This window comes from Pristis pectinata, chromosome 7 (assembly GCF_009764475.1).
Source record: "Pristis pectinata isolate sPriPec2 chromosome 7, sPriPec2.1.pri, whole genome shotgun sequence".
NCBI classification, from domain to species: Eukaryota; Metazoa; Chordata; class Chondrichthyes; order Rhinopristiformes; family Pristidae; genus Pristis; species Pristis pectinata.
The window spans coordinates 4,838,045-4,848,851 of NC_067411.1; the positions used below are offsets into that span (position 1 = coordinate 4,838,045).

Here is a 10,807-nt window from a genome sequence, read left to right on the forward strand (position 1 = left end):
TATCTCCCTCCTTCTTGGTTATATTAGTGACTCGGTCTTCACTGCATTCGGTGCTGCTGAGAATTTCAGAAGTTCACCGCGCTCGGGGTAAATAAATTTCCCCTCATCTCGGTGTGGTACAGTGTATCCTGAAGCTGTGACCTCAGGTTCTGGACATGACAGTTTGCGTGAGGAAGTCAGTCTGAAGAATGAATCTGCTGAGACTGCCAGCAGGACCCTCCAAAGGCGAACCCAGAGAGAGTTCTTCAGCAGCACCTCAGTGTGATGTCCCTCTCACTCACTCCCTGACCCTGAAATGGAGATGTTGCTCTTGTCAGTGCTGCAGATTGTCCGGCAACCGTTAAACCACAACATGACTTTCATATCTCTAAAGAAGCGGGGGCAGGGCACAGAACAAAGTTATTTTTGGAACTTAAATGAACAACAACAGTCTGCTTCCGTGTGAATCTCACCTTTAATATAAGAAAGTTCTCCAAGGAATCTCAGGGGGGGATTATCGGGAAATGTTCACTTCTTACCAAATGACGCAGTGTGAGACAGACAGGACACAGAGAGCAGGAGTAAATGGGTCTTCTCCCAGGTGGTCGACGTTCACTAGTGGGGTACCATAGGGATCCGTGCTTGAGTCCCAACTATTCGGGAAGAGATGAGGAAGAGTTTGCAAAACGGCTCCAGTGTGATCCAGACAAGTTGGAGTGAACGGACAACTGGATGGCAGATGTGGTTTAACGTGAATAAAATGTCTGGCTATCCACATCGAAAAATGGAAATACAGGTTATTAACTAAATGATGATAGTGGGAAAGGAAGTGTCCAACATTGTCTTTTGAGTATCCTTGTACACTGAAAGCAAACACTCAGGAGCAAGGGGCAGTGAGGAAGATGTCTGCTGACCCCTGGGTCAGGGGGTTATGGGGGAACAGGGGGGACAGGGCCCTCGACCTTCGCCACAATCGCGTTGAATGGTGGGACAGACCTGTAGGGCCGAATGGCCTGCTTATGCTGCTTCTTATGAAGTGGTGTCGGGACACGTGAGTTTGGTGGAGCAACGGGGGCTTCCAGAAGGGAGAGAGAGAGATCGGGAAAGAAACCTTAGCTCAGGTACGTGAAAGACAAGAGCACGAAGGTGAGAATGGGGAGAGGATCAGGGAGTTCAATGAATTATAAGATTAGAGGGTTACTCTGATAGAAAGAGGTGGGTCATGGAGAAACTGGAGATCGGGGATGACAGCTTTTAAGGCTGAGGTGATGTACCTGATTCGGAACCCTGGTGGAGAACAAGCTCCAGTGTTTGTTGGTTAATGGGACTTGGTGTGGGTGATTGGTTCCTGGGCCGTGTGAGGTAGCAGGTTTAGATGGGCTGAATGTTGTCGCAGGGGGAGAGAGCACCAGGTTTAGAACAAGAAAGGAAAGGCAGGGCCCGAGGATTGCACGCGTGAGACTGGATTTCCACGCAGGGAGTGTTTTGGGTCTCGACTTGAATGTTCTTTGGTGTTGGTTTGGGTGTCAACGGTCCTTTGATACATCGAGGTCCTGTGACACACTGGGATAGGCAACCAGTCCCTGTGACACACCGGGGCCGGTGCCAGTCCCTGTGACACACCGGGGCCACCGTGCCTGCTCTCCTTGGGACACACCAGCGAGGGACCCCGGTACCCTCACTCCGTTCAAACTCAGTGGGGACCATTTCCCTGTGCTCCATGGAAACTGAGCGGACTGACTGGAGGTTTTATTACACTGCCGTGTAACAATTAAAAGGGGAATTGTAAGTGCGTTGGTGCGGCAGAATGCCAGAAACAATCCAGAAATCTGCCCGTCGGCGAGTGCAGCTTAGATCGGCGGGGGTGGGGTTTCAGAGCGGGGCTGGCGGGTCCGCTGCGCGTTGTGGTTGGAGAACTGTTCTCAGCCTCCTGCGATAGATCAGTCACGTCCCTTCCTGTGGACAGAACAAGACCAATTAAAATGAACCTGGGTCGTTGCACAACAAGAATTCCGGCATCTCCATTCACAGCGAGCCGATAATCCTTAAAAGGATTTGGATCGAGACCTGAACGACTGCCCACAGGGGAGATTTTATTGCCAAAGTCAGCGTTTGACAACTAACTTTGAGTTGGATAAACATGAGCAATAAAATCGAAACTTCGCAGGTGACCCCAACATGGGTGTTGCTGTTGACAATGATCCTAACCTGCAGGGTGATATTAATCAGCTGGTAAAATGGGCAGTTGGACGTTTATCCGGATCATGGACAGTGATCCATTTTGTTTGGACTAATTAGGGTAGGACACACACACACAATGAATGGAAGGGTGATGGGGACTATTGAGGAATAGGGAGATCTGGGTGTACAAATCCGATGTGGTAAGTAAGTGCTAAGTATTGGAGACCGGACACTGCAGGTTTAACCCTTCAAGTATTTTGCTGTAGGTATCTTGCTTGCTTCAATGAGGCCACTCGTCATTCTACTACACTCCAGAGAGGACTGTGCTGGTCTATTCTGTCTCTTCTCATTCTCAATGTGCCACTCAATGTGCCACACCTGAGCGAACCTTTGTCTAGAGGAGCAGGATAGACCGGGAGGCCGGATTTAAAATGGGTCTGGACTGAGTTGGCTGATCCCAGCTGCGGCTGCGGTTCAGGCTTTTCAACTGGTCTGAGTGGAGGTGGGATGGGGAGAGGCGACGGTGGGCGGGTTTCCTACTCCTGCTGCGACCCAGGCTGCCCTCTGCTGGACATGTACTGTATGTGCATCCTAGGAAGTGTTCACATTTTTTAAAGTGTATTCAATACGCGAGATTACTCAAAGTGCTCAACATCCAATAAACCCTTTTGAGGCACAGTCACTGTTGTAACGTAGAAAGTGCAACAGCCAGTTACTGCACAGCAAGCTCCCACAATCAGCAATGTGATAATGACCAGTTCTTTATCAGGTGTTGTTGGTTAACAAGAAAAGTTGGTTCGACTGGGATGCCTCAAATGTTTGAATCATTTCCCAACGCACACCGACTGTCTCCATATGCTGTGTTTCAGTCACTTAAGGGCAAGAGTCTTCATCAATTATACATACCTGCAGTTGTCACTGTAGAAAACGATGCACATCACTAAAAGGGCGAGGGTTTTCAATCCAAGTGGAGTACACAGAATCACAACGGGGAAAGCCTTTGAAACTGAAGAGAAAGTGAGAGAGGTCAAACCAGACTCAAAGGGGAGAGATCAGTAATGAGACTGATTAAAATCTGTAGTGTGGAGATGAATGTGTAACTTTACAGCAGAATTATTCGGAAGGAACTGAGGAAGGTAAAGTGCGTGTCAAGGAATAAGAAAAGGGAGATTACTGACAATAATCAGAGTGACAAGGATTAGGACATTGCAGCGTGGAGTTAAACCCGCAGTGATTTCACGGGCAAGGGACAACACTGCAGTGTATCACAGTCACTCGGCTAATCACTGAAACGTTCCAAATGGGAGGTGCATCCTGCGATGTCTACAGTCAAGGGTTAATATTGTAAACAGACAGCCTTCTTGATAAAAAAAAATAACAGTCAGGACGTAGACACAATAAACACCACAGTGACAATGTAACTACTCAGTGGATCAGGCAGCATCTGTGGAGAATGAAACAGAAAGAAAAGTCAGCGAAGGGACTTAAAATTTCGAAAATATTTCAGTTTCTATTTTGAATGAACTCAGTGAGTGAGCCACAGCCCTCGGGGGGCACGGGACTGCAAAGATTCACCGTCCTCTGGGTTGAGAGGTTTCTCTTCATCTCAGTCCTGAATGGTCCACAGATTGAATTGCACCCAGGTCCTAGATTCTACATTTACCGAGAGCTGTCAGTATTTTGCTTGCTTCAGTGAGGTCACACCTCATTCCACTACACTCTAGAGAGCACAGTTCTGGTCTACTCTGTCCTCTCTCAATCTCAATGTGCCACTCCTAAACTGGGGAGTGAATCTTCACTGCACTCCCTCCATTTCAATTATATCTTAATATCAGGGAAGATGGGCAAAACTGTTCAGATTAGTCCAGGCGAGCACTCAGCAAAACCTAATATAACGGTAGAACATAGAACAGTATAACACAGAACAGGCCCTTCGGCCCACAATGTTGTGCCTACATAGCTATTCCCTCCTTCCTACAGAATGCCCATATCCCTCTATTTTCCATTCATTTATGTGCCCATCTAAGCCCTTCTTGAAACCCCCAGTGAGTTTCCCTCCGCAACCCTATCAGTCAAGGCATTCCAGGCACCCACCACTCTCTCAGTAAAAACGTACCCCTCACGTCTGTTCTGAACCTTCCCCCTCTCACCTTAAATCCATGCCCTATGGTATTGGATCGCTCAATAATGGGAAAAAGATATTGCTTGTCCACTCTGTCTAGGCTTCTCATAATTTTATACACACCAACAGATCACCCCTCAGCCTCCGCCGCTCCAGAGAAAAGAGCCCAAGTTTGTCCAGCCTCTCCTGATAGCACATGCCCTCTAATCCAGGCAGCATCCAAGTAAACCTCCTCTGCACCCTCTCTAAAGCCTCGACATCCTTCCTCTAGTGAGGAGACGAGAATTGCATGCAATATTCTAATTGTGACATAACCAGATTTCTATAAACCTGTAAATAACTGTAATCAGACATCTTTCTTCCCTATTCAAATAATAAGAAACAACAAACCAGCCCCCTCCTCCCAGATTGTTCCACGCCCCCCCCCCCCACCAGTCTCTTCTACATCGGCACGTTGGTCTATGATGGCTTGTGTACGAGCAGACGCGGGTCCCTTTGAATATGAACACTATCTGATCTCTCACCAGCAAAGAAATACACTGTTTTCTCATATTTTGCCACATTATATTCTATCTGTCATGTTCCCAACCACTCTCTCACATCCATATCCCACTGGACCCTCTTGACTTTCTCCTGCCCGTGCACATCCCACCGACTTTCTGATCACCAGCAACCTTGGAGCTAGGGCATGCGGTCCCCTCACCAAAACCATTGCTACAGACCGTGAATTGCCGGGACCCAACCACTGATCCCTGTGATACTCCACCAGTCACGGTCTGCCAACCCGAGGGAGACCCATATATTCCCATTCTGCTTACAGTCTGATAACTCATTCTCAATGCCTGACAGTGCATTACCTCTGATTCCACTTGTTCTCACCTTGTTGACCAACCTCAGGTATGGGACCTGATCAAAATACCTCTGGAGATCCAAATACACCACATTTGATGGTTCCCCTTATCGATTCCAGTCACATCCCCAAACACCTCCAACAGATAAAGTCAAACATGATTTACCGTTCATAAATCTATGCTGACAGTGCTGAGTCCCATTATCCAAGGTGTTCTGGTGCACCCGGTGCGGAGGGGCGTGGGCTGAGGGCGGGGGATGTCCTGGCAGACTTGCTCCTCAGATTGGCCAACGAGCTATAGGCGGGTCATGGAGGCGGTCATCCGAGGGTTCCGCCCGAGCTGACATCCTGGAAATCTTCCAGGAGTATGTTTGTACCGGGGATGCCTTGAAAGAGAGAAGGCAGTGACCATGGACAACCCCAGGGTGTTCCTGGACTACTTGGCCCAGTGGAGGATAAATTCCATCCTGGTTGAGGATGGAAATGTTTTAATTTAGCTGTTGTTTAGTTACTGTTGTGGTTTGAACATGGAACATAGAACAATACAGCACAATACAGGCCCTTCGGCCCAAAATGTTGTGCCAAACTTTAAACCTTCCCTAAGACTATGTAACCCCTTCCTCCCACATATCCCTCTATTTTAAATTCCTCCATATGTCTACCTAGTAATCTCTTGAATTTGACAAATGTACCTGCCGCCACCACCGCCCCAGGCAGCACATTCCATGCGCAAACCACTCTCTGGGTAAAAAAACCTTCCACTGATATCTCCCTTGAACTTCGTACCCATTACTTTGAAACCATGCCCTCTTGTATTGAGCATCGGTGCCCTGGGAAAGAGGCGCTGGCTGTCCACTCCATCTATTCCTCTTAATATTTTGTACACCTCTATCATGTCTCCTCTCATCATTACCCCGCGGCTCTTAAACTCGATCCCTCGACTTATCAAAGCCAACACCCCATAAGCTTTCTTAACTACCCGATCCACCTGTGAGGCAACTTTCAGGGATCTGTGTATATGGACCCCCAGACCCCTCTTCTCCTGCACACTACCAAGAATCCTGCCATTAACTTTGTACTTTGTCTTGGAGTTTGTCCTTCCAAAGTGTACCATCTCACACTTCTCCGGGTTGAAATCCATCTGCCACTTCTCAGCCGAGCTCTGCATCCTATAAATGACCCTCTGCAATCTTCGATAATCCTCTGCACTAACCACAACACCAGCAACCTTTGTGTCGTCTGCAAACTTGTCAACCCAACCTTCTACCCCACATCCAAGTCATTAATAAAAATCACAAAAAGCAGAGGTCCCAGAATCGATCCTTGTGGGACACCGCTAGTCACAGCCCTCCAATCTGAATGCACTCTCTCCACCACAACACTCTGCTTTCTGCAGGCAAGCCAACTCTGAATCCGCATGTGACTTGTAGTGACTTGTTATAGTATTGCAGTACTTGTTTCCGTAAGGAAAGGTGTTTTGCTATTATAACGGCCAGCACTCAAAAGGATGCTTGGAGAAAATTAACAGCCGGATGAGGGGGCAGTCTTGATCTTGGTTTAACATCTCTTGGACACTGTAGCACCCCCTCGGTACCGCACTCTGTGTGACAGACAAGATTCCGCACCCAAGTCCCTGGAGTGGACCCTGACCCCTCAGAGGCGAGGCTACACCCGCTGAGCGCTGAGAGATGGGGTTTCCTGTTCCTACTCCCTCCCTCCCTCCGCACCCTCCCTGTACACTGCAGAGTGCGACAATGGTCTCTTACCGGCTCTGACCCGCAGACGGACCTCACACTGGGACAGATGGATAAACGGGAGGTCTATTTTGTAGTCGGGGTAGAGGCCAAAGAACGGATAACGGTAATAGTTCGGTTTCCTGAACTCCACCAGACACAGGTACCCATCACTGTCCTCCGCACTCAGCTGCTTGATCCTGGTCGAGGCGTTTCCCTGCTCTGGGTCCCTGACGAGCTCGTACCGAGTCACTCCGTTTTCCGCTGTCCAGGAATCATTTCCGCGGTGTGTGAAAGTGACGATGTGCCGGTAGGGATCTTTCCTCACCCACGTCACCGTGTGTAGGATGTGGTCGACCTGATACCGTGTGAACACACAGGGTAACGTGGCCGAAGCTCCCTCAGTCCCGGTCACCACTGAGCCGTTCCCGTCAGGAGCTGAGGGGAGAACAGACACCGGAATGTATCAGCGTTTCCTGAGGGAATTGACTTGATTCAGTCTCTCCGTGTGGGGAGCAGACAGAGGCGTTGCCCAGTGTGGAGCTGACTCTAAAGGTCCCAGGGAAGGTGGGTCGGGGGCGTCGGGGACAGGACAGATTCAAGGATTGCTCCAAAACAGGAGTCACTGGGCAGGGCAAGGCACCTCTGCCAGTGCAGCTCTCCCTCGGCACTGCCCTGAAGAGTGAGAGAGTGAGAGACAGCGGACCGGTGCCTCCCCGGATCCCGCCGCTGTTCCCCACCGGGATTATTCACTGTGTGAAGCGGTGTACGACACCGGGCAGGAGACACGGCCACCCACCCGGGACTGGGCACCAGCACCACCCTTACCGCTGGGCACCTCTCACACTGTGGCACATCATCTCACCCGTCTCTCAATGATCTCACCCAGAGGTCAAAGAGTGGCAGTGTGGGCTATTTGACTGTGGAGACCCATCACAATCAGGGCCAGCGCCTCATCCAGTTCCAGGAGCACAGTGTCCGGCAGGATTCACTGGGGAGGGATCAGGAGCTGGAACCCCGGCACCTCGCCGCCACACGGGGCTGATCAACATTTATTGATGAGGGTTGGACCAGGGGCAGCCTGTAGTCCGTGAGCTCTGGGGCAGCTGCAGCGTCTGAGCATTGTCCCTCACCTCTTACAGAGAGCTCCGTTAAAACCGGACTTTGAAACTTTCCAACATTGAGTTCCACTCGGCACCGATACAGACCACCGTCCTCCCGGTTTAGGCGCTCCACCATTATCGAGGCATCCCTCTGCCTGAGGTTCCCCACCAATCTGAACCGGCCCCTTCCGGCGGCCTGAGTCGCTCCATCGCACCGGGTGGGGCCGGGATCGGGATATGTGCAGGTAAACACCGATATATCAGCATCTGATTCCCTCTTCCTTCTGAACCAGATCACGGAGCCGGTGAGGGCGAGGTCGGAGGGTGGGTGGGTGAAAGTGCAGGGTAACACAGCGGAGTCCCCTTCCACGGCAGATACCTCATCAGCACCGGACAAGGACCAACCATTGAACGAATAGTCTGCAGAAAGAGAGAGAGAACACCAGAACAACTGGGGAACAGACACGGAGTTTCAGAACCCCACTGGACCAGACCCTGTCGGTGGACCTGGGTTATACATCAACACAGGGGAGTGGGTTACAGGCTGGGGTCTGAGCTGGGAAGGGTCCGGGGGTTTATATGTACAACAACGGATACCCGGGGGTGGGTTACAGACTGGGATCCAGTCAGTGCTTCGGGGTCTGTAATTACCGTCTGTTCCCCGGGAACGTTGCTGCTTCATTGTGTGAAGGAGGGGCGGTGGTTGACATTCTGGGGCCTTGGTTACCGACAGAGGAGTTCTTGGAATTCCCCCGGAGTGACAGGATGGTTACAGCAGGGGAGGAGGCCGTTCGTCCCATTGACTCGCACTGGCCCTATATAAGAAAAACTCGGCCAGTCCCACAAACCCACCCTCTCCCCACAGCCCCGCGAATTCCTTCCTTTCAGACACTCCTCCCGCTCCCCTTAGAATGTCCCAATTGAATCTACCCCACCCCTACCCCGGCCACAAGATCTGCCCCCACTCCTCCCCCCACGTTCCAGAGCAACCCCAGCCTTGGTAGAAATAATGACTCCGAGCAACACTTTGGATCTTCGGCCAATAACCTTCATTCTGTGGTCAGGTTTTGCCCCTCTCTACCAATGGGAACAATCTCCACCCTTGACGATTTTAAGTCCCCCCGTCAGGTCTCCATGCCACCTCCACCGTTGGAAGGAGAACATCCGGACTGAGAGTTAGCAGCAGGAGGTCACTCGGTCCCTCTAGCGCGCCCAACGCCATTCAATCAGAGCGCAGCTGATCTGCTTTCAACTCTCCATCCGCGCCCACTACCGGTAACCTTTCACCCTCCTATTTATCGAGGGTCTTACTCTGGGTGCCGAAGCCCGGGATCCATGTGTATCTTTTACCAGCTGCCCCGCCAGCGGATCACCTTCACCAGAGGGGATGCAGTGCGTCAAGCAGGCGGCTGACCCCCCACCTTCACCATGGCACTGAGGGGTGAGCCGTATCACAATATTCCCCCACCCCTAACCGCATTGACAGACCTCGGTGGAAGCCAAAGTCCAAACAGTTGGAGAACCGCCAGAGTGGGAACCTGAACATTAGGAAAGACGTTGAGACAACAAGGAGGAGATAACTCGGTGAATAGAAAAACACCTACTGTATCCCTGGACCGAGACCGACAGCAGGACCGCGCAGAGACAGATCCGGAGAGAGTACATCGCCAACACTTCAGTCTGGTATCCACCTCACACACTGATTTTTGTTTCCTGACACTGAAATACAGAAGTGATATGAAGTGTTGCCTCACTTCCTCCTAAAACCTCTATAAAAAGTTATAATTAGCTGAAATTACTCATTTCTAACTGAGCAGGGTTAGTCAGAGAGAAACAGATCCTTGGGCCCACCACGTCCACGGCTTCGACCAAGTACCGTTCCATAATGATCTGATAACCGAAGAGACCCTTGCGGAGTCGGGGACCGTAGACGTGTTCCTACAAGAGAACTTGGGAGGGCAAAGAGTGCCCAGGGAGTATCAGTGGCAGACATGACTAAAAAGCATCCCGAAGCGTTTGAAAAATACGTGAGTTCGAGGGTAACTGCGGAATGAATATGTCCCCTGAGGAACTAAACTGATGATCTTGTGCGTGGATCCAAGATATTTATTTATTAGTCACATGTACATCGAAACACACAGTGAAATACGTCTTTTTGCGTTGCTTAGAATGTGCTGGGGGCAGTCCACAAGTGTCGCCAACGTAGCATGCCCACAACACCTAAGCTGTGGGGTCCTTGGAATGTGGGAGGAAACCGGAGCCCCTGGAGGAAACCCACGCAGACATGGGGAGAACGTACAAACTCCTTACAGACAGCGGCCGGAATTGAACCTGGTTCGCTGGCGCTGTAATAGCATATTACGCTAACCTCTACATTACCGTGCCACTCATGCGATGTGGGTGGTGTCTGAAGTAAATCCTTCTCAACTGTATTCACTAACCAGAAGGTTATGGTAGGTGGAGAGTTCAGGGAGGGGGACAGTGATATTCTGGAGGGTGTTGGCTTCAACAAGCAGGAGGTGTGAGATGTCCTGGAGGAAATAAAGGTGGATAAATACTCAGGGACTGATGAGGTATCTCCCGGCTGCTGTGGGAGTCAAGGGAGGAGATTGCTGGGGCCCTGACGGAGATGATTGCATCTTCGCCAGCTCAGTGAGCAACCAGACTGGCAGGCAGCAAATATAGATCTCTCATTCAGGAAGGGCAGCAGTGATTCCAACAGGCCAGTTGCCTACTTCTGACGAAGGGTCTTAGACATGAAGCGTTAACTCTTGCTTCTCTTCCCACACATGCTGCTCGACCTGCTGAGTATTTCCATCATTTTCCGTGTTTATTTTGG

At 50.6% G+C, this 10,807-nt stretch overlaps 2 protein-coding genes across 2 annotated transcripts; both read right to left on the reverse strand.

Annotated features, from left to right (window-relative positions):
• Positions 1-1,333: 1,333 nt before the first annotated feature.
• Positions 1,334-8,111, reverse strand: LOC127572805 (uncharacterized). Its single transcript, XM_052020437.1, has 4 exons — positions 7,999-8,111; positions 6,899-7,303; positions 3,067-3,166; positions 1,334-1,935 (listed from the first exon to the last, which is right to left on the reverse strand). The coding sequence occupies exons 1-4, from the start codon at positions 8,102-8,104 to the stop codon at positions 1,920-1,922; spliced, it is 627 nt and encodes a 208-aa protein (XP_051876397.1). The 5' UTR covers positions 8,105-8,111; the 3' UTR covers positions 1,334-1,919.
• Positions 8,112-8,146: 35 nt separating this feature from the next.
• Positions 8,147-9,668, reverse strand: LOC127572487 (sialic acid-binding Ig-like lectin 15; the record flags this gene model as incomplete). The annotated part of the gene is made up of 2 exons (XM_052019831.1): positions 9,573-9,668; positions 8,147-8,388 (listed from the first exon to the last, which is right to left on the reverse strand). Coding segments are annotated over exons 1-2 (303 nt in total), but the record flags the coding sequence as incomplete, so codon positions are not given.
• Between the last annotated feature and the right edge of the window lie 1,139 nt (positions 9,669-10,807).

Excerpts from the sequence above, each read along its gene's own strand:
- LOC127572805 (XM_052020437.1), bottom strand. The coding sequence starts at position 8,104 with ATGGTGGAGCGCCTAAACCGGGAGGACGGTGGTCTGTATCGGTGCCGA. Across the intron at positions 7,304-7,998 it reads AACGGAGCTCTCTGTAAGAG|CTCCTGACGGGAACGGCTCA; the intron begins GTGAGGGACAAT and ends TTCTCCCCTCAG. Across the intron at positions 3,167-6,898 it reads CCGTCTGCGGGTCAGAGCCG|TTTCAAAGGCTTTCCCCGTT; the intron begins GTAAGAGACCAT and ends CTTTCTCTTCAG.